Raw genomic sequence first — 25,243 nt, forward strand, 5'->3', positions numbered from 1 at the left:
TTTAATACCTCAAAACTCATCGAGTTTGATGAAAAAATCACACACAACATAAATTTTACTGTTCAGTTGACTGATAATGGATAGTGAAAAGTTTTTCAATTCAATAAAATGAAAGAGAAAAAATTGCAATGTTTTTTTTTTTTTAAATAATTGTTAATAAATGTTTTTATATTTTTTTTGAACAATAATATACTTTTTCGAAAGTGCGGTTAATAACGCGTAGGACCACTTTGTAAAAATCGGGTAATAAGTTGCCCTTTTCTGTAATTTGAACGTAAAAATGTCCCATTACTCTAGGGTTTTTGTAATCCACCCCACTCATTACAATTGAAATCCCGTCTCGGCAATAGACACGCGTTCATCGGATTCACAGACACTAAAAAAAAAAAAAAAAAAAAAAAATCCAATAGATGGGTTCAAGGGACAAGGAACAAACGACGCCGCATCATCAACCGCTACTCAGTAGCCTAGTTGTACGTCCCTCCGTCAGCGACGGGGGCGGTGACGGTGGCGGTGGCCGCGGTGGTGGCAGCGATTACGAGCCCGGCGAAGTTCGCCGTGACCCCCCTCCAACTTATCGTTCTGATCGGTACTCTGATGAGCCTGGTTCGTGTTGCTCCTTGTTTTTGTCGTTTCATTTGTTTTTATTTTTATTGCGCTGTTTGAATCTCTTTCTCTTTTGAGGTCCAATTTCGAAATGGTGAATTTTCTTGTTTTCATGTCAAAATCCTGATGGAAGAGATGATGCGATTTGAAATCCTAGATCTGGTTCGCGTGATCTGTTATTATGTTTCTTTTAAATTATAGATATATTTATACCTTTTTGTTTAACTGAGTCTTTATCACATGCAACTAACTTGTGAATGATCGGCAGATTTTGTTTTACCATTTGATTCGTGGTTTGTGAAGTGATTTTTTTTTTTTTTTTTTTTAAATAGCTATTATGTAGTTCAAGTTATGATTTTAAAGCAACGATAACTTAGGTGAGTTCGGGTGTGTGCGTATTGTATTATGAGAAAATGGACTTCATAAAACTCAGGTTACAGCTCATTATAATCTTCTGGAGGAGCTTGCCTTCTCCCCTTTTCTAAGTTTTGTTTAAACCAAACTTCTTTTCCATAGAATGATAAAAGGTTTGTGGTAGTGAGCACACCTCTTAGGCGGCATTTGGATGTTCTATAGAATATTTTAACTGCCCTCTTAGTATGTATTGTTATAAGATTGAATAGTTTCCATCATCACAAATTATGTTGGAATTTTGAAATGGTAGCACTTCAGGGCTCTATTTTATGTGTTTGGACACATATTTTGATTACTATGCGACCTGGCAGCATGATATATTCTCAAGTTTCTAGAATTTTGCTAGTGAGTTTGAAAGCATGACTCAGTCTTGTATTTTCCTATGCTTTTGTGCTAGTGACCTGCTTTTCTATGTCTTCTGTTGCATATCGAGCATGTGGATCTACTGCCAGTTATGGAGTGTCAAACTGTGAATAAATTTTGCTATTATGTGTTACAGCTTTGAATGTTGCCTGCAAGAACTTGGGTCTTGAGGAAGGCATCATGGTGTGAGTGCGGTCTTGGATCATAATCTGGGTGAAATTGATTTTTTGTTTTGAGTAATTTATTTTGGGGCATTCCATCAATGGATGTTGTGCATTCTCTGTGAATCTTGGGTGCTGCATCACAAAAAATAAGTGCTTGTTCTGTTTATGACAAAGAATGTGGATTGGTTTGAATACTGAGGGAATAATGACTATAACCTTGGTTTCAATTGATATGGAGTTTTCAATTTGGAAAGATGTAAATCACACTTTGGGAGGGATTTTCCCTCAAGTTTTACTCTTGAGATGAGATGATCACATGGCATGGTTCATTGAAGTGTCAGAATACCCAATATTAGTTAGCACAGTTGTGATGGTTATCTTAAGTAATAACCTGGGCATTAATGTATTGGGGTCCACAGAAATATGATGAAAAATGCACTGGGGTTGCTACTGGCTATGTTTTTGTGAAGCTGACATTTCATCATGATTCGATGCTATTTGCTGGCCTTCAGATGTCATCAGTTCCTTAGTTTACGGAAACATCTAAGACTTCCTGGTGGTAATTGGAAATCTCTAGCTGCCCTCATGCAGATTTGTGGTTTGGGATTGTCCTTATGATAATTAATGGTTTGATTGGGCTACTTACATTTTATTTTCCTTTTTCCATATGGTTAAATAGGGTTGAGTTGGATTGCTCACAGTAAGTATGATGGAAATCTGTTTTTGCGGCTTTTGGAATTTCTGTTATTATTCCATAAGTTGTTTTTATAGTTTTCTGTATCTCAGCTGAGGAATTGATACAGAGAGTTGCTGCAGGTCTCTGAAACTATTGGGTGATCATTTTCTTTGGGTAATTAGTCCTTTCAAGTTTTCCGTTATGTTATAGAAGGTATTGGTAGTGGCAGACAATAATGATCAATCAGACAGTCCTCCTCTGGCTTCGTACGTGCATGTTTTGAGCAATTATACCCTTGGGTTTGGACTGGAATTGTTTAAATTGTGTTGCTTTTGAGTTATATTTTTTGGGTGTTTGGATTATAACCACATGCTGGGATGTTTCTGAAAACAAGTGAATGGTTTCGTAGCCGGTCAATTTTTGATATAATGCTGTTTCTGGTGGTTGATTACCTGTATGGTTCATCCTGTTGGTTTCGCTGCTCTTTATTGAAGGTGCAGTTTCAGCTGAAGGTTTGGAATAAACTTGTACTGGGGTTTTGGTTTCTCTGTTGGTTGTTATTTTTAGGCTTATATCTGTCTTTATCCGCTGTCCTCGGTTGTGGACAAAGCTATCTTCAGAATTACTAGCTCGTCTTGTACTAAATTTGGTTGCTCAACATTCTGGGTTTGGGGTTAATAAATCTGATACGTTTAGGTTAGACACATATTATTAAGCTGATAATGGTTTACAAGATAGATGGATTTGGATCTTGAATGTAGGAACGCTGGGCTTGTTTTTGTTTTATGAGGACTGAGTGGTTATCATTTGTGGTAAGTACAAGTAACCATCATTTGACTTGCTTATCCAACAATTTTTTACTGGTACTGTGGACTAGTTGTGAAAAGTAACTAGGGCACTTACCAAGTGAACTTTTCACTCTTTTCCATGGCCATAATATCTTTTTGTACTATTAATAGAGAAGGTGGTCTGAGTGATGGTAACTACCCTTGCAAACTTTGTTGATTGGGTCATTTGACAATTCTCATGGATAGCTGATCTTCCGGCATTATAAATACATTATTGCATCCATTATTTTCCTCTGGTCAGTTGGGGTTAGCTTATCTGTAGATTTTACTGCTCTTTTTTTTCCAGGATATAGAACTCGTGCAGGTTCTGTTTCTCCTATACGGCGTAGGGATGCAGATCATCGATATGGCTCTAATTTTGATCATTCTGGGGGTATGCCACGCAGCCGCGAATTTGGCAGTGGGAAGGATCATGATAGATATCGAGACCCTTCACCACCTTATGCTCGAGGAAGGGGTGGTGGCAGGCCTTTTGGCAGAGGTTTCGATGGACCTGCACTTGGTCCTGGGCCTTTAAGAGGTGAAGGCATGAATCGAAATAATCCAAATGTGCGACCACGGGAAGGAGACTGGGTTTGCCCTGATCCTTCGTAAGTCTGCGTATCATTTTTTTGCTCTGGAATTTTTATTTTTTATTAACTAGTTTTTCTTCCCTTAATTTCTATACTCCTTTAGATTCCATTATTTCTTGTAATCTTGGCCCAAGCTCTGTTTGGTTTTTATTTGTTGTGTTTTACAAGAAAGAATGGTAATATTATGATATTTTTTAATTAGAGAATTACATTGATTTTCATCTTGCTGGATCCTAGATTTAAAGCTCCTCTTATCAATTGTTGGTACTTTCTAAGCCCTTTTACAATACTCGGAGAGACAGTTTCTCTTATTATTATGATTGGAACAGAGTTAGAAATCTTTACCTTTTTAAGCACTCCATGAGTGAGTAACCTTCTCGTTTTTGCCATTTTTTCTCCCGACAGGAAATTTGACCTAGTGCTGATATAGTTTTTCGTTTCATCAAAGTCAATTAGTGAATACTGTTATTGGTAAGTTTAAAGCATCCAATCTTTCATTCTTCCTCATTGTGTTTTCCATGTCTCAGATGCGGCAACCTGAACTTTGCCAGGCGAGAGTACTGTAACAATTGCAAGAGATTTCGCTATGCACCTGGTGGAAGTCTTAGAAGGGGTTATCCTGGCCCTCCACCACCACCACCACCACCACCTCCTCCTCCTAGGCGATTTCCTGGACTTCCTATGGATATTTCCCCTGGCAGACCCATGAATGGTTATAGGTCGCCTCCTCGTGGTTGGGGCAGGGATGGCCATGGCCCTAGAGAGTTTGTAGCTGGTGGACCACCGCCTTCTCGGCATGAAGGTAGGTTTTCTGATCACATGCGGAGGGATCGGCTTGATTTTCCAGATGATGGTTATCGAGGGAGGAACAAACCAATGCCACCTATGGATTGGGGCCATAGAGACCGTGGAAGGGACAACTTCTTCAATGAAAGGAAAGGGTACAGACGGGCACCCTCTCCCCCTCCAGCTCCACCAGTTCCTCCTCACCGTGGGCGATGGGGACGAGATGTGCGAGAGAGGAGCAGATCGCCAATTAGAGGTGCACCTCCACCGAAAGATTATCGTCGAGATATGTACATGGAACGGGGTAGAGATGATCGAAGAGGCATTGGGCGTGACCGAATTGGAGATGCGTATTAGCATGGGTGGGAAAAGCCGAAAAGATATTAGAGCCTAGAGGACAGCTTAGGATTGTAGTGCTTTGCATTTTATTTCAAGTTCCCATGATAATTTTGCGGGATCCTTGACAATTCTATATCTATCAAGATTTTCTTTCCATTATTGACCAAACAGTTGCTACTTTTAGTTTGTCAGGTTTATGCCTTAAAAATCTGCCTACACCGTATAGGCCACGACTTTTCCCTCATTCCAGTCTTCTCTTCTATCATCATTACGTATTCCAAGTTGACTTGCGTCAAACCTTCATAAAAAGGTTAATGAATTATCAGAATCTTGTCCCCCGTACGTTTAATTTTTTTGAAATACTTTTATTTTATCTTATTTAGATTAAAAAATAGAATACGTGGTTGTTTAGTTATTTAAATTATTATTCTAAAAATTATTCCAAATCAAATAAGATTTAAATAAGATTTTTCAATTAAAAATGAAAAGTGGGAGGTAGCAATTAATTTTCACAATAAAAGTTTTATAAATTAAAAAAACACTTCCATCCACTCAAACTATTGTCAATCGTCAGCAATCATCGCATGTCATCATTGCCATCGGTAGCTGTTGGCGTCGGAATGACTCACGACTAGTTGGATCTGGTCGGTCATGCGTCAATCTGACAATATTCGTCAGATATATCATGGATTTGGCCGAAACGATCAAATTTACGATCAGAACTGGTCATTGATTACGGCTAGAAATTTGGCCATCAACGATAGTCATATTCTAGTCGTAAATTTGGCCATTTTCGACCAGATCGATGCATGGTGGCTAGATCCAGCAAGTCTTTCGCTATTTTGACGATTGCCGGCTATCGTCCGACGGTGGTGGCCGGTTGTCGGCAGTGGCTTGGATGGGTGAAAATGTTTTTGTTAATTTATAAACTTTTATTACGAAGCATGTTTAGCTAAATTAGCAAATGTATAAGGTTAAAAAATAATCTAAATATTTTCAAAAAATGTACCAAACAACTATTCTAATTTTCATCTAACTCTAATATAATTTTCTGATATTATATCAAACACATCATCAGAATCCTATCCTATTTGATTTTCCTATACTATCATATTCAAATAGTTTCTCAGAGTGATATTAGTTCAAATAACCTATCAAACAGGCCCTTGTATAATTGTTATCAACTTTTGATGAAGAATTTGGTTCCTCTTATCTGAAATTACATTTAATTTACTTTTAAAGTCGGCTTGATCATGATAAAGTAACCTTCATTTAGGTCTTCCTTTATAAATAAAATTGATGTTTAATATGGTATTTTTCGCTAACTGTCTTTGGTATGTTTGGAGTTTTTTAACTAATTAAGGCTCTACAAATTATATTTAAAAAATAAGAGTTGGAACTTTCTAATATAAAGTTGCCTAGTTGATGAAATAATTTGTTATGATATAATTTGATATTTAAGTTAATAAACAGTTGAGGCTGGGTGGTATTTTCAAAATATTACAAAGACTCAACAAACGAAATCATCTAAAAAATGTCAGGGACAAAAAAGATAAATTACACGCTTGTGTTTTATTGTGATTAAAATTTAGACCGTCTATTAATGACCTCGTTCTAACAACAAACTCACCCATCCCATCAATCCATCAAACTTACCTTAACTTAGTTCTACTTGCACCTCCATGTCAGCAACTTCTCTGTCCATTTAGGATTTAGCGCCAATTTTATTTTTTTTTCCTTTTTTTTTTTAAACCACTCCTCAGCCCATTACATAAATATTCCTTCCACTCACGTGCTTCCACATTTCCCAACTCGCTTACATGGCCTGATTTTACTGGTCAATCATTCACTTTCCCTGCACTCTACAACACCAGATTTCACCTTCTAGCACGAATAACTTTGGTGCAACATATAATCCGACGGTCAACCACTTACCAACAACGCATTCCTATGAATTTCCACCGTCTGATATTTTCTCTCAATATACACCGTGAGATGAAACAAAGAAGCAAATCTCACCCTTCAATATACACAAAAATTGAAATTTCAAAACATCTCAGAAGAGAGGGAGGAGAGACAGAAGAACAACTAAGTCCCTTTTGCTCTTCTTCGTTCCTTCCTTTTCCTTTTTTTCACAGTTTCCCTTCTCTTCACAATCACTGTACCGAATTCCATCTCTGTACGGTTTTTCTTCTACAGTTTCTCTATTTCTCTCTCTACGTTTATGCGCATCCAGTTACTCTCGATTTCATTTTTTTCGGTTTAAAGAAAATCATCGGTGTGAATCTCGAGCTAAGCAATTACATATTCTGTTTATAATCTGATACCGAAAAGGTGTCGAATTGGTTTTTGGATCTGAAATTTCTTTAATTAGTCTTGATTTTGTGAAATTTGTGGGACTTTTGGAGTGTGATTGCTGGATTAAGCTTCAAAAGATTGGTTCTTTTTTAGAAATAAAAAGTGGTTTTTAAAAAAATTGATGGGGGAGGGTGAGGAAGGCGAATTCCCTCCAAAAAAAGTGCAATCGGACACGCAAGGCGGCGCCGGTGATTTCCCGACGAAGAAGCTCGCTAGACAGCTCGATTTCACCGCCGGTTTTGGTGGAACTGTGGTTTTGCCTGAGCACCCACAGCCGCAAGCCGTGGTGCCAATTACTCAGCCGCAGCCGCAAACTGTTGCACCACCTCTGCCACCGTCCACGCTTACCGCGCAGCCATCAGTGAGGGTTGTGTAAGTTTTGAAATTCTTTTATCAAAATTGGTTTTTTGGAGTATCAACTTTCTGATTATTTTTACTGCATGTTTCCTCTTACTGTTATGTTGTGAGAGGTTAGGTTTGATTGCTCTCTTTCAGTTGTTACATAGTTCATTTTACAGTTAAACTATTTATTACAAGTTTCTTCATTTATCTCCTCAATTTCTGAGTTTTTTCTTTTTGGGTTATATTGAAATTAAATGGTAGACTTGAGTGAGTTCTTTACTGTTGAATTTACTTGTTGATTCTCAACTGATTTCCTCTCTGGTTGGCGCTAGTTAATTTTTCCGAAGTTATCATTTCTTTAATTTGCTAGTAAATAAACTCTATCAAGGACCTGAAACTTTCCAACGCAAAATTACTGTAAAAATATGGCAGTGTGGCAAAACTTTATATGGAAGTTCAAAGTACTTGCATCAATTTTGTTAACAGTACTTTTGCTTTCTCCAGAAAACCAGAATCCCCAAAATCAAGACCAAGACCCAATGTTGACGTCAAAGAGAGTACTCCAAAGAAGCAAAAACAGTGTAACTGTAAACATTCACGTTGCTTGAAGTTGTGAGTATCTCACCTCTCTGTGCGTTCTTTAAATGAAGGGGCATCATTGATGGGTTGATATATATTTTATGGAAATTTGTATTAAATCGGTATTATTCCTATTTGATTTGGGGCTGTGGTCCAACTCTGTTTATATACTGAGATGTTGGTTGATGTTGCTGTTTCGTCTTGAACTTTTGATGATCAAAGCAGGGATGCATTTTTGTTTACCCTTTTTTTCTCCTTCTGCTGTTCAAGTAGTTAGATGTTTATGTGAAACTTTGGAGGTCTTTAGATAGAAGGGAAAATTTACCTTATTAGGTAATGATTTATTTCCATGAAAAAAGAAAAGGATAGTTTCTTACAGATTTTTTGTGAAGGTAATAAAATGCATCTCTATTTTCCCTGTCCTTGTCCACTCACCCGTCTCTGTGGTCTTGTGTATATGCATTATTCAACTTATTCATTCATTTTTCGTCAAGTTATGGATTTCTTAATCATATCAGATGATCAGGTGAGCTTGAAATGTTCAGTTGGGGTGGAATGACTGTAAGTTTTGGAATATTTTTGTGTTATTTCTTTATAATACCAGTTAAGAGTATCATTGATCAAACTCACCTCATACTATCGTTCTTTGAAGTAATTGTTTTATGAAATGAAATATTAATGCCTTTTGACAACACTTGACGAATAATAATACTTTCGAGGCTGAGGTAATTTTTTGTTAGAGTTATATTACGAGAAAATTGAGACCATTTTTTCCAATTCAGCTCAAGGATTTATATCTATATCATAAAAGATAATGATTGGTAATCAAAACGATTCAATCCAATAGTTTCATTATATTTACTATTAGAATCATTATATCAATGGGATTAAACACAAATTATGCATATTTACTTGTATCACTGGGCTTGGGCAATGTTGGATACCCCAAGGCCTTACGTAATTCAAATAATTGTTGTTCAAAACAATTATTAATGAGCATTTTAAATATATGACATGTTCCTTTTATATTTCATTGAGGTGTGTCACTTTTTATATTTTCCATGTACTAGGTTTGTCCCATCAATTTTGTCCTTTCCGTTTGCAAGAACATTATTACTTACAGGAAAAAAATAAGATTAAACCATAGCTAATTTGTCTTTGTATTTAATTTTTGTGCCCTCCTGCCAATCTCAATTGTCTAAGAACTGTTTATGGAGAAATGGTTGCTTCTTATTAGATGCAATTATGTTTTCTGATATTTAGCTAATATTTCTCTGTAACAGGTACTGTGAGTGCTTTGCATCTGGAATTTATTGTGATGGATGCAATTGTGTAAATTGTCATAACAATGTTGAAAACGAAGCTGCTAGGCGAGAAGCTGTTGATGCAACTTTAGAGCGTAACCCAAACGCATTCAGGCCAAAAATTGCTAGCAGCCCACATGGAACACGGGATACTAGGGTATGTGAGCCAACTTTATGTACTACTTTTCTGTGAAATACGGTCTATTGATCTCATTAATAAAATGCTGAGATCACCTTGTAATTTGTGTAATGTTAATTAAGTTTTAAATGCTTATTGTCTAAACTAATTTAATCAGATGAAGTTTTCAAATTCTTTTAGGTCTTTGTTTAACATGTTTAGAAATCACCACTTTTTTTTTTTTTTTTAAATAGCCCTTTTAGCGATGTAACTGTCCAGAACTGTTTATCATTTGTGCTGTAGTTGTAACTGGGAAAATCTTGAATGAAAAAATTTGCTTAGTGAAAGGAGAAAAGGGTGTATTTTTATGCACAAAATTTATATTATTCTATTAAAGCAAATGTTAGCCAGAGCNGATACCTTGTAATTTGTGTAATGTTAATTAAGTTTTAAATGCTTATTGTCTAAACTAATTTAATCAGATGAAGTTTTCAAATTCTTTTAGGTCTTTGTTTAACATGTTTAGAAATCACCACTTTTTTTTTTTTTTTAAATAGCCCTTTTAGCGATGTAACTGTCCAGAACTGTTTATCATTTGTGCTGTAGTTGTAACTGGCAAAATCTTGAATGAAAAAATTTGCTTAGTGAAAGGAGAAAAGGGTGTATTTTTATGCACAAAATTTATATTATTCTATTAAAGCAAATGTTAGCCAGAGCACTTTTCTTCCATACTGAGATGGTTTATATTGGGTTGGCTTGCATTCAGCTTTGTGCATTATTTGCTATTAGCGTGTGTACTGTTTTTCTCGCTGTTGTTGACAAAAATAAGGACTTATTCAAATGATTGTAGGAGGAGACAGGGGAAGTTTTAATGCTGGGAAAGCACAACAAGGGATGCCACTGCAAGAAATCGGGGTGTCTTAAAAAGTACTGTGAATGCTTCCAAGCTAACATTCTCTGCTCTGAAAACTGCAAATGCATGGACTGCAAGAACTTTGAAGGAAGTGAAGAGAGACAAGCTCTCTTTCATGGAGATCATGCCAACAACATGACTTACATTCAGCAGGCGGCAAATGCTGCCATAACTGGGGCTATCGGTTCATCTGGCTATGCATCTCCACCTGTAGCTAAAAAGAGAAAAGGCCAGGATCTCTTCTTTGGGTCAACAGCTAAGGATCCATCAATACACAGGCTTGGACATTTTCAACAGGTAGGCTTGATATTGGCATATATTACTTAATTTATTTGGACTATATTTGAAGAAAATTAGTGAATGTTCCTATGGGAAAAACACTCTGTGTATGGAAGTCAAGTCTTCTCTGCCACTTCATGCTGATTTGTGCTGTTTAAGATTGAATATTCCACATAGTTATTTTCAGGCAGTGATTTCTAAGCTGATAATGGTAATATTAGGTGCATGTTCTCTTTTTTTTCATTTAGGCAAACCATATTCGAGCTTCTGTGTCCTCGACCTTATCTTCTGTTCCTGTCACTCGTTCTGGTAGCACTGCAGCAATGGGCCCTTCGAAATTCACATATAGGTATATACATGGTTCTTTTGAACAAAAATAACTCTAATATGCTTATTACCAAAGCTAATATGTATGTTATGGTTCCAGGTCTCTCTTAGCAGACATTATCCAACCACAGGATTTGAAGGAACTTTGCTCAGTTTTGGTGGTTGTATCAGAAGAAGCTGCAAAGACACTTGCAGGTACGTGTGCAAAATTTTTAAAGTTACCATCTCACAGCTGTATTAGACTAGGGGGTAGGTGTTGGTTTGTTTAAGGAATTAATGTTTTCCAATATCTACTTGCATCTAAAATGTTGAATTATTAACTCAGCATAATACTCCATGTGCATTTGCTTCTGTATCTACCTTTTGAGTATATTTGCTAATAGGACTTCTTTTTCTAACTTTGAATTTTTCTAGACCAAAGAAATGCAACAGAAAAGCAGGCTGAAGATCAAACATCAACTTCCTTTGCTGCATCAACTCAAGAAAGGATAAAAACCGAGAAAGATTCAGATGTTGAGAGAATTGTGACTGATGATTGTTCAAGTGCAAACCAGGCTGATAAAGTTGGCCCGGAAGATTCCAATTCAGATGGTGCTGATATGCCAAAAGGAAGGCCAATGTCTCCTGGAACTCTGGCATTGATGTGTGATGAACAAGATACAATATTTATGGGAGCTTCTTCTCCTAGTAGGCTAGCTGGACATGGCTGCAACACATCTTCACAGTTGTCTTATGGACAAGGCATAACAGAAGTTTATGCCGAGCAGGAAAGGATTGTTTTAATGAAGTTTCGGGATTGTCTCAATAGGCTCATCACCTTTGGAGAAATAAAAGGCAAGTTTGTCATTCTCCTTTTTCCTTTTCTTTTTTTTTTTTATTCTCTCAATTTTGCTACTTTTTTTTTTTTTTTGCAGTACTGTCATAATATATATATATCTATATATATAATATATAGAGAGAGAGAGAGAGAGAGAGAGATATTCCGGTTTAGATGTTCATATCATGAGAAACTGTAGACCTTTCTATGAAGTGAGCGAGCCGGAGTTGAGAAGTATATATATATTTATATATCCCAGCACATTTTTCCTCATCTGGTCAATTGTATGGTCTGAAACTTCTTGATTGTGGAGGCACTGACGTTGGTTAACCATAACTGGCATTGGAGTTTTCATGGTCAAAATATTTTTTCATGTTTTCTACAACTTCACTTTTTGGGAACTAAACATTGCATTTTCATTATTCCTTACAGAAACGAAGTATTCATCATTAGGCAGGACTGATTTAGGGAGTCAAAAAGATGCACTCAGCAATGGCATGCCAAATGGAAGAACGGAAATGGGGAATCATCAAGCACCTGTCAACAATGGTGTACCAAAAACCTTTGGTCTACCTACAGCCAAAACATCTCAGATGGTCACTACAACAGTTGCCTCCTCTAATAACGATTTTCCAAAGATTCCAGTTCTTCATGGAGATAAAGATACTAAAACCAAGACGGAAAACAAGATGTAAAAAGATACTAACACAGCAGATCAGCCAGAGGTATGCACTCCATGTCTGTTATACTACACCATTGATCATTCCGGCTTCCTCTTTGATGCAATCCCCAAGAAAGCATTGGGCCTCATTGTTGGAACTTACCGTGATCTGATTTATTTCTTCCGTTATTAATATTATTTATAAATCAAAATTTCATTTTCTACCACTATTGGAGTCAAAAAATGCACATGAACGACATTATTACTACATGCCAATGACCATCATAGATTGTACTTGTAGATGCTAGGAAATTCCCTGGTCCTCCATTCACCTTTTTTTAGGGAAAACAAAGAAAAAGAACCATTTCAATAATTTTTCATTGAATATGTAACTTAATTCCATTGAAGAGTAATTGCATTGTTTTATATGTTTATGGTCCAATTTAAATGGAAGGGGATGAATCATCTTTGTAACGAGATAGGAATGAAGTGCCAGTTTATTAATCCATTTATAATCTTTTCAGCTTGATAAGAAGTGCTTTTTGGCACTAGTATCGTATTTCAGTTTTAAATAATATAAAGAGGAAAAAGTGGTAATGGATAACTGGAAATTGATGTTTAATAGTTCGTTCCCTTTTTTCCTCGTATTTAGAACAACTGTCTTTTGGACTGAACTTAGGGTGGTCCGTTTAATTTAAAAGTGTATTAAAGGGTGCGTCTGATTTGGTGAAGTGAAGATGATTGGATGCTCTTGCTACAAAGATAAGGATGGAAAGTTCATTGGACGCATCTGCACAGACAAATTTAGGATAAAAAAGACAGTGGCAGTTATCATGTTCATATTTCCCTGTCACATCTTTTGTAAAATCAAGATGTCATTGTCAAGCGCCCAGTTTAGTCTTGGTCTTGGCTATTTTTTATTTACACGGAAGTTTTATTTTAATTATTAAATACATGGTCTGTGGAAAAATAAACCTCTGCTTAATCCACTCATCAAATATGAGAAACAAAGAATCTAATCTGACTACCACGCGGGGCTAAAAACAAAATCCTTTTTAATGACAAACAGACAAAGTAACCAGCTTCGGTGTTTTGAGCCATACCAAATAATGTCTGTTGTCTAATGCTAATATAGTAGACATTCACAAATGTTGAAGTGTTTTTCCGTTTTTAATTTTCTGGTTCCGTTCTGCCATGGCCTCAGATTACTTTCTTATTTAAGTTATACCTTTATTTAGTTGAATTTTCAAGATACATTCTATAATCCAAAATTTCTGAATAGTTGTTTAATAATAAATGCTTAAATTGATAAGAGAGAATTATGTTGATAGCAGATCCAACAAGTGTTTCTTTCAACAAATAACAACATAGAATGGAAATACCATATACATTTGAAGACACGCATTCTTATTGCTTGTGGTTTCTGAATGAAAGCACATGAAACTCTTAACTTATTTTCCTCAATCGCAATAACCTTAATAACGGGTTACATATATTAAATTATCGCCTAGAGACGTGACTTTGATGTTGGAGACGATGACACTGGTGCACTCTGCATTGTAAGAAATAAATGAGTTAGTTTATTTATTTTCTATTTTTTTTCAATACATACAACAATTAAAGTAATGCCTTTTGACGCTGCCAATCATTTAAAAGATTTAAAAACAAAAAAAACAAAAAAAAAAAAGTTTCATATGCACGATCACATGGGCAAGGTCAATGTCAATCTTGAAGCTCAACTTAGGAGGAGGAAGAGAGAAGCCTTTTATTTATGCATGTAAAAGAGATGGAACACAGGTCTTCTTACCAGTGGAATGCCTTTCATTGCTCTTTCTTCCAAGAACCTTGATGGTTTATAAAAGTTCCCATACATTTCAGACCATTTCTTTAGACTTGTATATACATGCTTTGCCCCAACTGTATCAGCCCAGAAAACGATACCACCTCTGCCACAGAAGAAATAGCTAGTGAGAGGTACAAGTTCCCAGGAAACTTATGCTTCATAAAATTATGAACAGGTTGAACGTATACTGCAACATACAATTGACCAGTCCAGAATAAAATAGGTAAGTTGTACTAAACGCTCACCGGTAAGATGGGAAACTCATTCCAAGAACTGATGCAATGTCAAGATCAGAGGCTCGAACTACTACTCCTTCTTCTAGAACACGACATGCCTCATTCACCACTGGAAAAAATATCATCTCCACAATTTCTTTGTCAGTGACTGATATAGGCTGCCAGATCAAAACCAACAAGAATTCATCGGTTATTTTGTCTAATAAAGTGCAAGTTATAAGGTCTGCTAGAGGGATCACAACATCAACTCGAGCAATTAGTACTATTAACTGCCACTAGCATGTTAATTTTCATATCAAAGAGACTTACCTTTCCCCCAGGCATAATATTTGTTAGTCGTCTACACTCCTCAATGATTGGTAGAACTAAAGGATCTGGTCTTGGCTTGCTTCCCTTTTCATGAATGTAGTATCCCTTTCCATTGTTTTTACCTAAAACAACCAGCCAAAGTGCAGATAGCTCCCGAATTACAAACTTGACAGATCCTCAGCAACAGGTAAGAAAAGAAATACAAATGGAAAATAAATAATAATCTTTTGGTACCATTTCGTCCACTTTTCACCAAAAGGTCAACCAAAGGACTTTTAAAGGTGCGATCAGGGAATGCTTGGGCAAATATTTTCCCAACTGCAGCGCCTACTCCATATCCTGCTACATCCTGAAGCCTGAAAAGTATCCCATGGGAAAGGCATAATTCAACAAAATCAATACATAACCCTTCCAAATGTGTGAACCTACATACATGGCATAAAAACAGATCTCCATCTTCATACAGAAAATGGAAAAATACAATTAAACAAACATATTGAATCCTGAACACTCATCAGTGCTCTTAAAAGCTTTTTTCAGCTTACTTTTGAGGCTTTTACTAGAGGGAGAAGGCTAACAGAAAATGCCCCAAGTCTTCACCAGATAGTTTAAGTCGCTAAGAATTTACTAGTCAACTTTAGGAACTCAACAACAAAAGCTTCACCCCTAGAGATTTTAAAGCATGAAAATATAGAACATCAAATATATTCTTATGTACATCAATTGTACAATAAGATAACTGAAGCTGTGATGACATCCTCATTATCCTACTATAACCATTCAAGTCACAAGATAATTCCATGCCATTTGACATGTAAGTGAACTCCTCCCTTCTTATTCTTCTTTGGCAAAAATTTTAGAAGTGGAAAAAACACAGGTTTTAGAGCATGCAAAATACATATAAGCAATAACTCAAATTCTAATAGAAGAAGATTACATGAAAGGGCCAATAGGGAGGCCAAAACTGCTGATCGCCATGTCAATTCTGAACACATCCACGCCTAAATTCGCCAGAATATGCGAGCCTTGTGTATATGGGAAAAACGTCCGATTGACTGCAAAACCAGTGCAGTTACCAACCACGACAGGAACTTTCTTTATGCTCTTTCCGACTGCCATGAGATCAAGGATTGCTTGCGCAGAAGTTTTCTCTGTTCGTACAATTTCCAGAAGGGGCATCACATGGGCAGGACTGTTCATATAAGAGCCATGTCAGAAAAAGTATACTAGAAGCCTTTCCCATTTTAGAGTAACATAAAATATGGGATTACTCATAACAATAAAATTCAATTCTTCACTGACAAACAACTGTGAGCATCATATGCAGAATGATATAACTAAAAAAATCAACTTAAACTTATCCAGGCTCTCTCTGGCCTGTGCGTATTATATTCCATGTTGATATCAGCATTTTATGAGTCTGCCAAAAACAGGTTTCCCATAATAAACAGAGACCTATTATTTTAAACCAGGAGAAAAAAGAAATAAAGAGAGAATCAAACCATTAAAAATATGTTCATACATTCTTGGTAAGCAGTCAAATGGGGTAAAGAAAATTTTGCAAAACCCAAATTCTAACAGATAACTGGTCCATGTGGGTACTCCATTAGGTGAGCCAGAAACTGGTTTATCTAGCAACTAGCAGCTATGAATCAATCAGGCTACCACTATAAACGACTACAGCAGAAAAAATATGGAAAATTCAAAGAATCACTTAAAAGAGTATAAGAAATTATAATGGTGAAATATTTAAAGATTATCAGAGAGAAGAGAAAAATAACTAATTTAAATAACCTGAAAAAGTGTGCCCCTATAATACGATCCTGAGAACTGGTCTTCGCTCCAACGATGTTCAGGTCAATAGAAGAAGTGTTAGTTGCCAAAATGCAGTGAGGAGGGCAGGCCTTCTCAATTTCACTAAATATTTTTTGTTTCAGAGGAACACTTTCTATGACTGCCTGCAAATAGAAACAACAATGTAAGATTTTAACAGTTAGATTCACTTACATATGCATAATTTATTTATAATGTCCTTTAATATCTATAAGCTAATAAGTAGCATATAAGAAAACATGAGCATACATGATAAGTGAAATTCATTACAGAACAAAAATATTAGTCAGTTCTACCCCATATATTGGACAAAACTGTAGCAATCAACAGTTTGGAATTTGAATTTCCAAAGTTCATATGATGAGAAAATTAAGACAGCACACCTCTATGACCATATCAACATCTCTAAATTCTGAGTAATCCAATACACCTTTAAGCATTGAAAGGGCTTTGTTTGCTTTATCCTCTGTCAACTTCCCTCTTGTTACCAAGCCTCGAACATTTGCTGTCACACAATAAAAAGAAATGAGTTTCATATTGGAAGTGAATATGGATAGACTATTATATATATATATATATATATATATATATTCGACAAAACCCTCCTTCCGCTGTCATAAACCAAGACTTAATTACCTTCACCTTCCTTTTTTCTTTAGTAAACAAATGATGCAAAAGACAGGCTACTGAACATGGTTTTGTTATCATACCATGTTAGTACTAGTATAGCAATTAACAAACTACCATAAATTGGCAAGTTATCTTATTGGCAGGCACGATCACATGGGCAAGGTCAATGTCAATCTTGAAGCTCAACTTAGGAGGAGGAAGAGAGAAGCCTTTTATTTATGCATGTAAAAGAGATGGAACACAGGTCTTCTTACCAGTGGAATGCCTTTCATTGCTCTTTCTTCCAAGAACCTTGATGGTTTATAAAAGTTCCCATACAATTCCGACCATTTCTTTAGACTTGTATATACATGCTTTGCCCCAACTGTATCAGCCCAGAAAACGATACCACCTCTGCCATAGAAGAAATAGCTAGTGAGAGGTACAAGTTCCCAGGAAACTTATGCTTCATAAAATTATGAACAGGTTGAACATATACTGCAACATACAATTGACCGGTCCAGAATGAAAAAGGTAAGTTGTACTAAACGCTCACCGGTAAGATGGGAAACTCATTCCAAGAACTGATGCAATGTCAAGATCAGAGGCTCGAACTACTACTCCTTCTTCTAGAACACGACATGCCTCATTCACCACTGGAAAAAATATCATCTCCACAATTTCTTTGTCAGTGACTGATATAGGCTGCCAGATCAAAACCAACATCAGTTATTTTGTCTAATAAAGTGCAAGTTATAAGGTCTGCTAGAGGGATCACAACATCAACTCGAGCAATTAGTACTATTAACTGCCACTAGCATGTTAATTTTCATATCAAAGAGACTTACCTTTCCCCCAGGCATAATATTTGTTAGTCGTCTACACTCCTCAATGATTGGTAGAACTAAAGGATCTGGTCTTGGCTTGCTTCCTTTTTCATGAATGTAGTATCCCTTTCCATTGTTTTTACCTAAAACAACCAGCCAAAGTGCAGATAGCTCCCGAATTACAAACTTGACAGATCCTCAGCAACAGGTAAGAAAAGAAATACAAATGGAAAATAAATAATAATCTTTTGGTACCATTTCGTCCACTTTTCACCAAAAGGTCAACCAAAGGACTTTTAAAGGTGCGATCAGGGAATGCTTGGGCAAATATTTTCCCAACTGCAGCGCCTACTCCATATCCTGCTACATCCTGAAGCCTGAAAAGTATCCCATGGGAAAGGCATAATTCAACAAAATCAATACATAACCCTTCCAAATGTGTGAACCTACATACATGGCATAAAAACAGATCTCCATCTTCATACAGAAAATGGAAAAATACAATTAAACAAACATATTGAATCCTGAACACTCATCAGTGCTCTTAAAAGCTTTTTTCAGCTTACTTTTGAGGCTTTTACTAGAGGGAGAAGGCTAACAGAAAATGCCCCAAGTCTTCACCAGATAGTTTAAGTCGCTAAGAATTTACTAGTCAACTTTAGGAACTCAACAACAAAAGCTTCACCCCTAGAGATTTTAAAGCATGAAAATATAGAACATCAAATATATTCTTATGTACATCAATTGTACAATAAGATAACTGAAGCTGTGATGACATCCTCATTATCCTACTATAACCATTCAAGTCACAAGATAATTCCATGCCATTTGACATGTAAGTGAACTCCTCCCATCTTATTCTTCTTTGGCAAAAATTTTAGAAGTGGAAATAACACAGGTTTTAGAGCATGCAAAATACATATAAGCAATAACTCAAATTCTAAGAGAAGAAGATTACATGAAAGGGCCAATAGGGAGGCCAAAACTGCTGATCGCCATGTCAATTCTGAACACATCCACGCCTAAATTCGCCAGAATATGCGAGCCTTGTGTATATGGGAAAAACGTCCGATTGACTGCAAAACCAGTGCAGTTACCAACCACGACAGGAACTTTCTTTATGCTCTTTCCGACTGCCATGAGATCAAGTATTGCTTGCGCAGAAGTTTTCTCTGTTCGTACAATTTCCAGAAGGGGCATCACATGGGCAGGACTGTTCATATAAGAGCCATGTCAGAAAAAGTATACTAGAAGCCTTTCCCATTTTAGAGTAACATAAAATATGGGATTACTCATAACAATAAAATTCAATTCTTCACTGACAAACAACTGTGAGCATCATATGCAGAATGATATAACTAAAAAAATCAACTTAAACTTATCCAGGCTCTCTCTGGCCTGTGCGTATTATATTCCATGTTGATATCAGCATTTTATGAGTCTGCCAAAAACAGGTTTCCCATAATAAACAGAGACCTATTATTTTAAACCAGGAGAAAAAAGAAATAAAGAGAGAATCAAACCATTAAAAATATGTTCATACATTCTTGGTAAGCAGTCAAATGGGGTAAAGAAAATTTTGCAAAACCCAAATTCTAACAGATAACTGGTCCATGTGGGTACTCCATTAGGTGAGCCAGAAACTGGTTTATCTAGCAACTAGCAGCTATGAATCAATCAGGCTACCACTATAAACGACTACAGCAGAAAAAATATGGAAAATTCAAAGAATCACTTAAAAGAGTATAAGAAATTATAATGGTGAAATATTTAAAGATTATCAGAGAGAAGAGAAAAATAACTAATTTAAATAACCTGAAAAAGTGTGCCCCTATAATACGATCCTGAGAACTGGTCTTCGCTCCAACGATGTTCAGGTCAATAGAAGAAGTGTTAGTTGCCAAAATGCAGTGAGGAGGGCAGGCCTTCTCAATTTCACTAAATATTTTTTGTTTCAGAGGAACACTTTCTATGACTGCCTGCAAATAGAAACAACAATGTAAGATTTTAACAGTTAGATTCACTTACATATGCATAATTTATTTATAATGTCCTTTAATATCTATAAGCTAATAAGTAGCATATAAGAAAACATGAGCATACATGATAAGTGAAATTCATTACAGAACAAAAATATTAGTCAGTTCTACCCCATATATTGGACAAAACTGTAGCAATCAACAGTTTGGAATTTGAATTTCCAAAGTTCATATGATGAGAAAATTAAGACAGCACACCTCTATGACCATATCAACATCTCTAAATTCTGAGTAATCCAATACACCTTTAAGCATTGAAAGGGCTTTGTTTGCTTTATCCTCTGTCAACTTCCCTCTTGTTACCAAGCCTCGAACATTTGCTGTCACACAATAAAAAGAAATGAGTTTCATATTGGAAGTGAATATGGATAGACTATTATATATATATATATATATATATATATATTCGACAAAACCCTCCTTCCGCTGTCATAAACCAAGACTTAATTACCTTCACCTTCCTTTTTTCTTTAGTAAACAAATGATGCAAAAGACAGGCTACTGAACATGGTTTTGTTATCATACCATGTTAGTACTAGTATAGCAATTAACAAACTACCATAAATTGGCAAGTTATCTTATTGGCAGACTACTTGACCTCACTATTTACAGCCAATAGTCACATATAAGTCATGTGGCAGGTCACACAGATTCTAAATAATCAGAACTGGAAAATCAAATACCAATCAACAGCCACCTAGCATTACAGTGATTTATTAACTTCTGTAATTAATATCTTTTTTTTTTTTTTTTTTTTTTTTTTTTAAGGAAACGAGAAATGTACAATAATGTGAAAAAAAAAATTAGAAAGTGGATCAGAAATCCACAACTAAAAAAATAATCCATCTAAAAAGGGGCTAAAGCTTTACAAAGAGTATCATGAGCCTCTGAAAAAAACTTCTGTAATCAATATCAGGAAACAGTTCAAGTTATAAAATTTCTTCTATGAATTGTCCTTTTCCAAATGAAGGTTTAATATGATTAAAAGAGAAATTTCATGTCAATCTCAACCATCTTCTAAAGAAAATAACCACCTTCTATTCTTTTTATTCCCTGCAGAAGATATTCAGAGTTAACTTCCTTCAGAACAACAAATATGTTGCTCAGGATAATAGCAGTAGCTATGCCAGATCCCATAAGACCTCCACCAATAACAGCAACTTTCTTTACAACCCTTGGTTTGAGTCCAACATCAGTAACATTAGGCACCTGTAGAAGTCAAAAGTTAAAGGGCATACTCTTTCTTAAATTGTGAATAAGAGGTCCAATAAGTCCTCTTCAAACAAATGCCTTTAGAAAACTAAAACGGTATTGATTAATTTAGTGCAAAAACCATTCAAGATAAGAACAAGGAAGAAAGAGAAAAAATTTAAAAGAAGTTTGACGTCGCCATATGAAAGGATCCTAACAAGAAGTAATATACAATATAGCCTAAGAATTCTGCTCCATACAAAAGCATTAAAAGGTTTCAAAACAATTAACTTCTTCAGCAGATGCTGCAACATAAATCTTGGGTGAGAAGGGGCATAATAGAGGGCATTGATTGGTCAGCCAAAATTAAATAAGTGCTCTAAAACAAATAGTGATAAAAAATGCATTTAAGCAATGCCACTTAAACCGAAACCACCTTGTACCCTAACTTTCCATGACTGCAACATAACAGCTAAAATTTCCAAGTCTTTTTTTAAGCTTCAATCTAGAACACCATGTCCAAATGAAAGGGAAATACAACATACCATAGAAAGCAAGTCAATCATAGGCAGAAAATAAATATATCATGCAATAATAACCATGTAAACACGTGTTCACCATCCATAAAAATCAATTATCCATGTAGAGAAAGAAACAAAACAGAAAAAAGCATGAGTGATTGAAGTACTCTAAACCTTTGAGGTTGCCCGTTGTGCAAAAAAGACATGTACAAGACCTTTTGAAGTGTCTGACAAGACTAAATCCTTGAAAACTTTGGCCTCCTGAAACAACAAATTCATATTTGCATATATGAGTAAATTGTAATCCATCTCTTAGAAAACAATCAGAAAGAAATTTGTATGAAAACAAGCATGAATGCCTACACGTCGAGTTCAAGAACTCAAACTTCCTATAGAATCAGTGAATGCATAATACCAGATAGCCAACAAACAATCATTGCCAAGAAAAAGAACAGTAAACTGTTAGCATCATAGACACATAAGATTTACTTAGGGAAGGAATAAATTTGACGCATAAACTCAAGTAATTTCTGTAATAAAAAAATACCTTTAGAACCCCACTATACCCTCCATGAATGACACCCTCCTCTATCACATCCAGACAAACTTGGTGCTGAGGCATATTTGGGGCAGTCTTCTTGGCTTGTTGTCTTGCAGTTTTTAGTACCTCTCTTGCTTCAGCAAGAGAACCAATCTTGTCTGTCCTATGAAGTGTACGTACCCATGGTTTGCGCCTTGCGGCAATGTCTAAAGCCCATAGACGAGATACTTTCAGCAATTCTTCAGAAGCCACAATAGCATCTATCAGACCAAGCTTCTTGCCCTCTTCATACATGATTGATTTGGATAACTTCAAAGCATCATAGTTATATAATAATTAGCGTTAAGAAAAATTATATTGCGCCCTATGAAGATGATTAACAAAGTATTTCTAAAAGAAAGGGGTCAGGTGGAAGAGAATACAGCCATATCAGAATGTTACTACAAAGAACATAACACAAAGTTCTGCTCTTTATACCACAGATATACAAAAAGAACTTTTACAATTATTTTAAAACATTTATGATTCTGTTCAAACATTCAAAGCAAAATTCTATCTTAAGTGGAAGCCAATTTAACAAAATTCTACCGTTCAAACATCAATTCACACTTTCTAGCACAATCAAACCAACCGGAATAAGGAACTCTTAAAACACAGTGCTTTTTCTCTCCCTATAACCCATCACAATAAGATTTTCTTTTTATTTTTATATGCTATATGGCTAAATTTTTTATGGGCTAATTGGTCAAAATGTAAATGCTCTATCTCATCATGCCAAGTCATCAACTCCCCCTCCCTCTCTCAATACACTTTTAAATCGTATGGATAGAAAGGTGAATTGACAGCAGAAGTAGGAATTTAGACAAACTTTATAATGGGAGAAAACAAAAGTACAGTCATATTACTTATACTGAGATTAAAATTTAGGCAAGCTTTATGTATGGGAAGGCTTACCAGCATCATTTCAACCGCCTTTGGAAGCCCTACCAGTCTTGGTAGGCGCTGTGTGCCTACAAAGCAACCACGGTCGTAAAAATCCAGTCCATGCTTGAGCAGTATATAACATTCATGTTGAAATCAAATAAGTGTATCTTCACACATTTGTGCATGTGCACAAATGTTACATAAAAATGCAGCAGTACCTCCAAAACCAGGAATCACTCCGAGAGTCAATTCAGGCAAGCCAAGTTGAGCTTTTGGAGCAGCAATACGTGCATGGCATCCCTGCACGAGATTAACTTGGATGAGGCAGTTGTGAAACAATATGACAATTATTTTTACAAGCAAGATGAAATTTAACAACTCTTGCAGCTTCAAAGAAACACAGACCAATGCCAATTCTAAGCCACCTCCAAGAGCTAATCCTTTCACGGCAGCAACAACAGGCTTCCTACAATCTATGGTCATAAAAGAATAAGATCCAAAGAATATAAAAGTGCTAAAAATGAAACATTATTAAATAAGAATTTCTCAGACAAATCATCAAGCTCAATAAAAAAACATTAATTCTCATAATTAGCTTCCAAAAACATAATAACTCGAGCCCATAACAGTGAGAGAAGACCTTCAATCGTGTTAACAACAAGATCAACTGATACATCAGGCATGAGCGAAGCATCCCCTGCCGACCATACAATAAAGTTGTTAGCGCACAATTCAAAGTAATGAAAAATAAAAATAAATAAATAAACCTTTCGAATGACCATATACTCCACTAAAAAGTATAACTGATTAACTCATACCAGTCTTGTGAACTTTCTCAAAAACATTGATATCAAAACCACCAGAAAACCTTCCACCTTTGCCTTCAAGGACCAAGAAAACAAATACAGTCAGATATACTACCAGAGACTAATTTCCTAGAAGACAGCACAGACGAATATTACAATTTCCAGTTATCATGCTCAACTTGTTCTATTCCTACCATTTTACATTAGTATTATGCTTCAATAATAATTTCCTTCTTGTGCCTTCAATAGTTTAACAGCGAATTCATTTTCATACTCTGAGATCCGAAATAACTGCCTCTTCAATTATGATTTTTAAGCAGTACTCTTCAGTATTCAGCTATCCAATACCACGTCAATTCAATCAGATGATTAGAAATTTAGAAGTACATTTTCAAAATATAAAAACTCACCAGTCAAAACAATAGCCTTAACATCTTCTCTCCTTGCGGCCTCATCAAATTTGTCCTTTAATCCCGTAATAACTGTAACCAAAACAAAATCCATTAACAACCGTCGTGCAAAAAAAAAAAAAAATCTACTAAGGTAATGATTCAACCGAAATTCAACTTATAGTTAAGCTATTTAGCTCACTTGGAAGGGATAGGGCGTTGACAGGAGGATTACTGATGGTGATGACCGCGACGCCGTCGTTTCCAACATCAATAGTTACACGAGGCTGCGCCATGTCTTAGGTTTCTATTTTCGCGATCTATTGTGATGATGAAGAAGATGAAGAAAGATATTTATCGTGATTAAAGCTCAATGAAATGGATGATTATTTGTTCTGGTTCATTTCTTTATAACTAGTGCGCAAATATAATGTATCTTCACCGCCAATGCCAAGTTGACTGACCATTCCGTTCATGTTATGTTACACGTGGAAATTATATATTTTTTTTAAAAAGAGGCGGAATCGACTGCTGCATAGATCTTTATAACATTTACAAGCTCTGCATGATTATTGGTTAAAGATAGATTAAAAACCAATGAAATTATGACAACTGTGTTACCGAAATGTTTGTTGGTTTGCAATTTACAAACGCAATGACGCAATAATGCGGGGATACGATAAAAGTCCTGTTTTCAAAATATTTTATT

The 25,243-nt window shown here is 35.8% G+C and overlaps 3 protein-coding genes across 3 annotated transcripts; 2 read left to right on the top strand and 1 right to left on the bottom strand.

Moving 5' to 3' along the window:
* The first annotated feature begins 315 nt into the window (after positions 1 to 315).
* LOC116116794 (RNA-binding protein EWS) lies at positions 316 to 4,936 on the top strand. The gene is made up of 3 exons (XM_031402846.1): positions 316 to 606; positions 3,358 to 3,661; positions 4,171 to 4,936. Exons 1-3 carry the CDS (start codon positions 411 to 413, stop codon positions 4,784 to 4,786), a joined length of 1,116 nt encoding a protein of 371 aa, XP_031258706.1. The 5' UTR covers positions 316 to 410; the 3' UTR covers positions 4,787 to 4,936.
* A 1,881-nt stretch (positions 4,937 to 6,817) lies between these two features.
* Positions 6,818 to 12,976, top strand: LOC116116804 (protein tesmin/TSO1-like CXC 5). The gene is made up of 8 exons (XM_031402859.1): positions 6,818 to 7,498; positions 7,973 to 8,080; positions 9,331 to 9,508; positions 10,320 to 10,679; positions 10,910 to 11,010; positions 11,089 to 11,183; positions 11,403 to 11,822; positions 12,238 to 12,976. Exons 1-8 carry the CDS (start codon positions 7,248 to 7,250, stop codon positions 12,498 to 12,500), a joined length of 1,776 nt encoding a protein of 591 aa, XP_031258719.1. The 5' UTR covers positions 6,818 to 7,247; the 3' UTR covers positions 12,501 to 12,976.
* A 795-nt stretch (positions 12,977 to 13,771) lies between these two features.
* LOC116116793 (peroxisomal fatty acid beta-oxidation multifunctional protein AIM1) lies at positions 13,772 to 24,972 on the bottom strand. Its single transcript, XM_031402845.1, has 18 exons — positions 24,737 to 24,972; positions 24,556 to 24,627; positions 24,158 to 24,220; positions 23,980 to 24,036; positions 23,745 to 23,812; positions 23,558 to 23,639; positions 23,370 to 23,425; positions 22,422 to 22,724; positions 22,049 to 22,135; positions 21,197 to 21,371; positions 20,361 to 20,482; positions 19,939 to 20,102; positions 19,082 to 19,336; positions 18,379 to 18,500; positions 18,145 to 18,266; positions 17,853 to 18,001; positions 17,572 to 17,710; positions 13,772 to 14,018 (listed from the first exon to the last, which is right to left on the bottom strand). The coding sequence occupies exons 1-18, from the start codon at positions 24,828 to 24,830 to the stop codon at positions 13,974 to 13,976; spliced, it is 2,175 nt and encodes a 724-aa protein (XP_031258705.1). The 5' UTR covers positions 24,831 to 24,972; the 3' UTR covers positions 13,772 to 13,973.
* Between the last annotated feature and the right edge of the window lie 271 nt (positions 24,973 to 25,243).

Source organism: Pistacia vera, unplaced genomic scaffold, assembly GCF_008641045.1.
Source record: "Pistacia vera cultivar Batoury unplaced genomic scaffold, PisVer_v2 Contig783, whole genome shotgun sequence".
NCBI lineage: Eukaryota > Viridiplantae > Streptophyta > Magnoliopsida > Sapindales > Anacardiaceae > Pistacia > Pistacia vera.

Bases quoted from the DNA above. Each gene is read 5' to 3' on its own strand.
- LOC116116794 (XM_031402846.1), top strand. From the start codon at position 411: ATGGGTTCAAGGGACAAGGAACAAACGACGCCGCATCATCAACCGCTA. The intron at 607-3,357 runs GTTCGTGTTGCT...TTTTTTTTCCAG, and splicing joins TCGGTACTCTGATGAGCCTG to GATATAGAACTCGTGCAGGT. The intron at 3,662-4,170 runs GTAAGTCTGCGT...TCCATGTCTCAG, and splicing joins TGGGTTTGCCCTGATCCTTC to ATGCGGCAACCTGAACTTTG.
- LOC116116804 (XM_031402859.1), top strand. From the start codon at position 7,248: ATGGGGGAGGGTGAGGAAGGCGAATTCCCTCCAAAAAAAGTGCAATCG. The intron at 10,680-10,909 runs GTAGGCTTGATA...TTTTTCATTTAG, and splicing joins GGCTTGGACATTTTCAACAG to GCAAACCATATTCGAGCTTC. The intron at 11,184-11,402 runs GTACGTGTGCAA...GAATTTTTCTAG, and splicing joins AGCTGCAAAGACACTTGCAG to ACCAAAGAAATGCAACAGAA.
- LOC116116793 (XM_031402845.1), bottom strand. From the start codon at position 24,830: ATGGCGCAGCCTCGTGTAACTATTGATGTTGGAAACGACGGCGTCGCG. The intron at 22,725-23,369 runs GTAAGCCTTCCC...GATGCTTTGAAG, and splicing joins AGGCGGTTGAAATGATGCTG to TTATCCAAATCAATCATGTA. The intron at 14,019-17,571 runs GTAAGAAGACCT...CTTACAATGCAG, and splicing joins CAATGAAAGGCATTCCACTG to AGTGCACCAGTGTCATCGTC.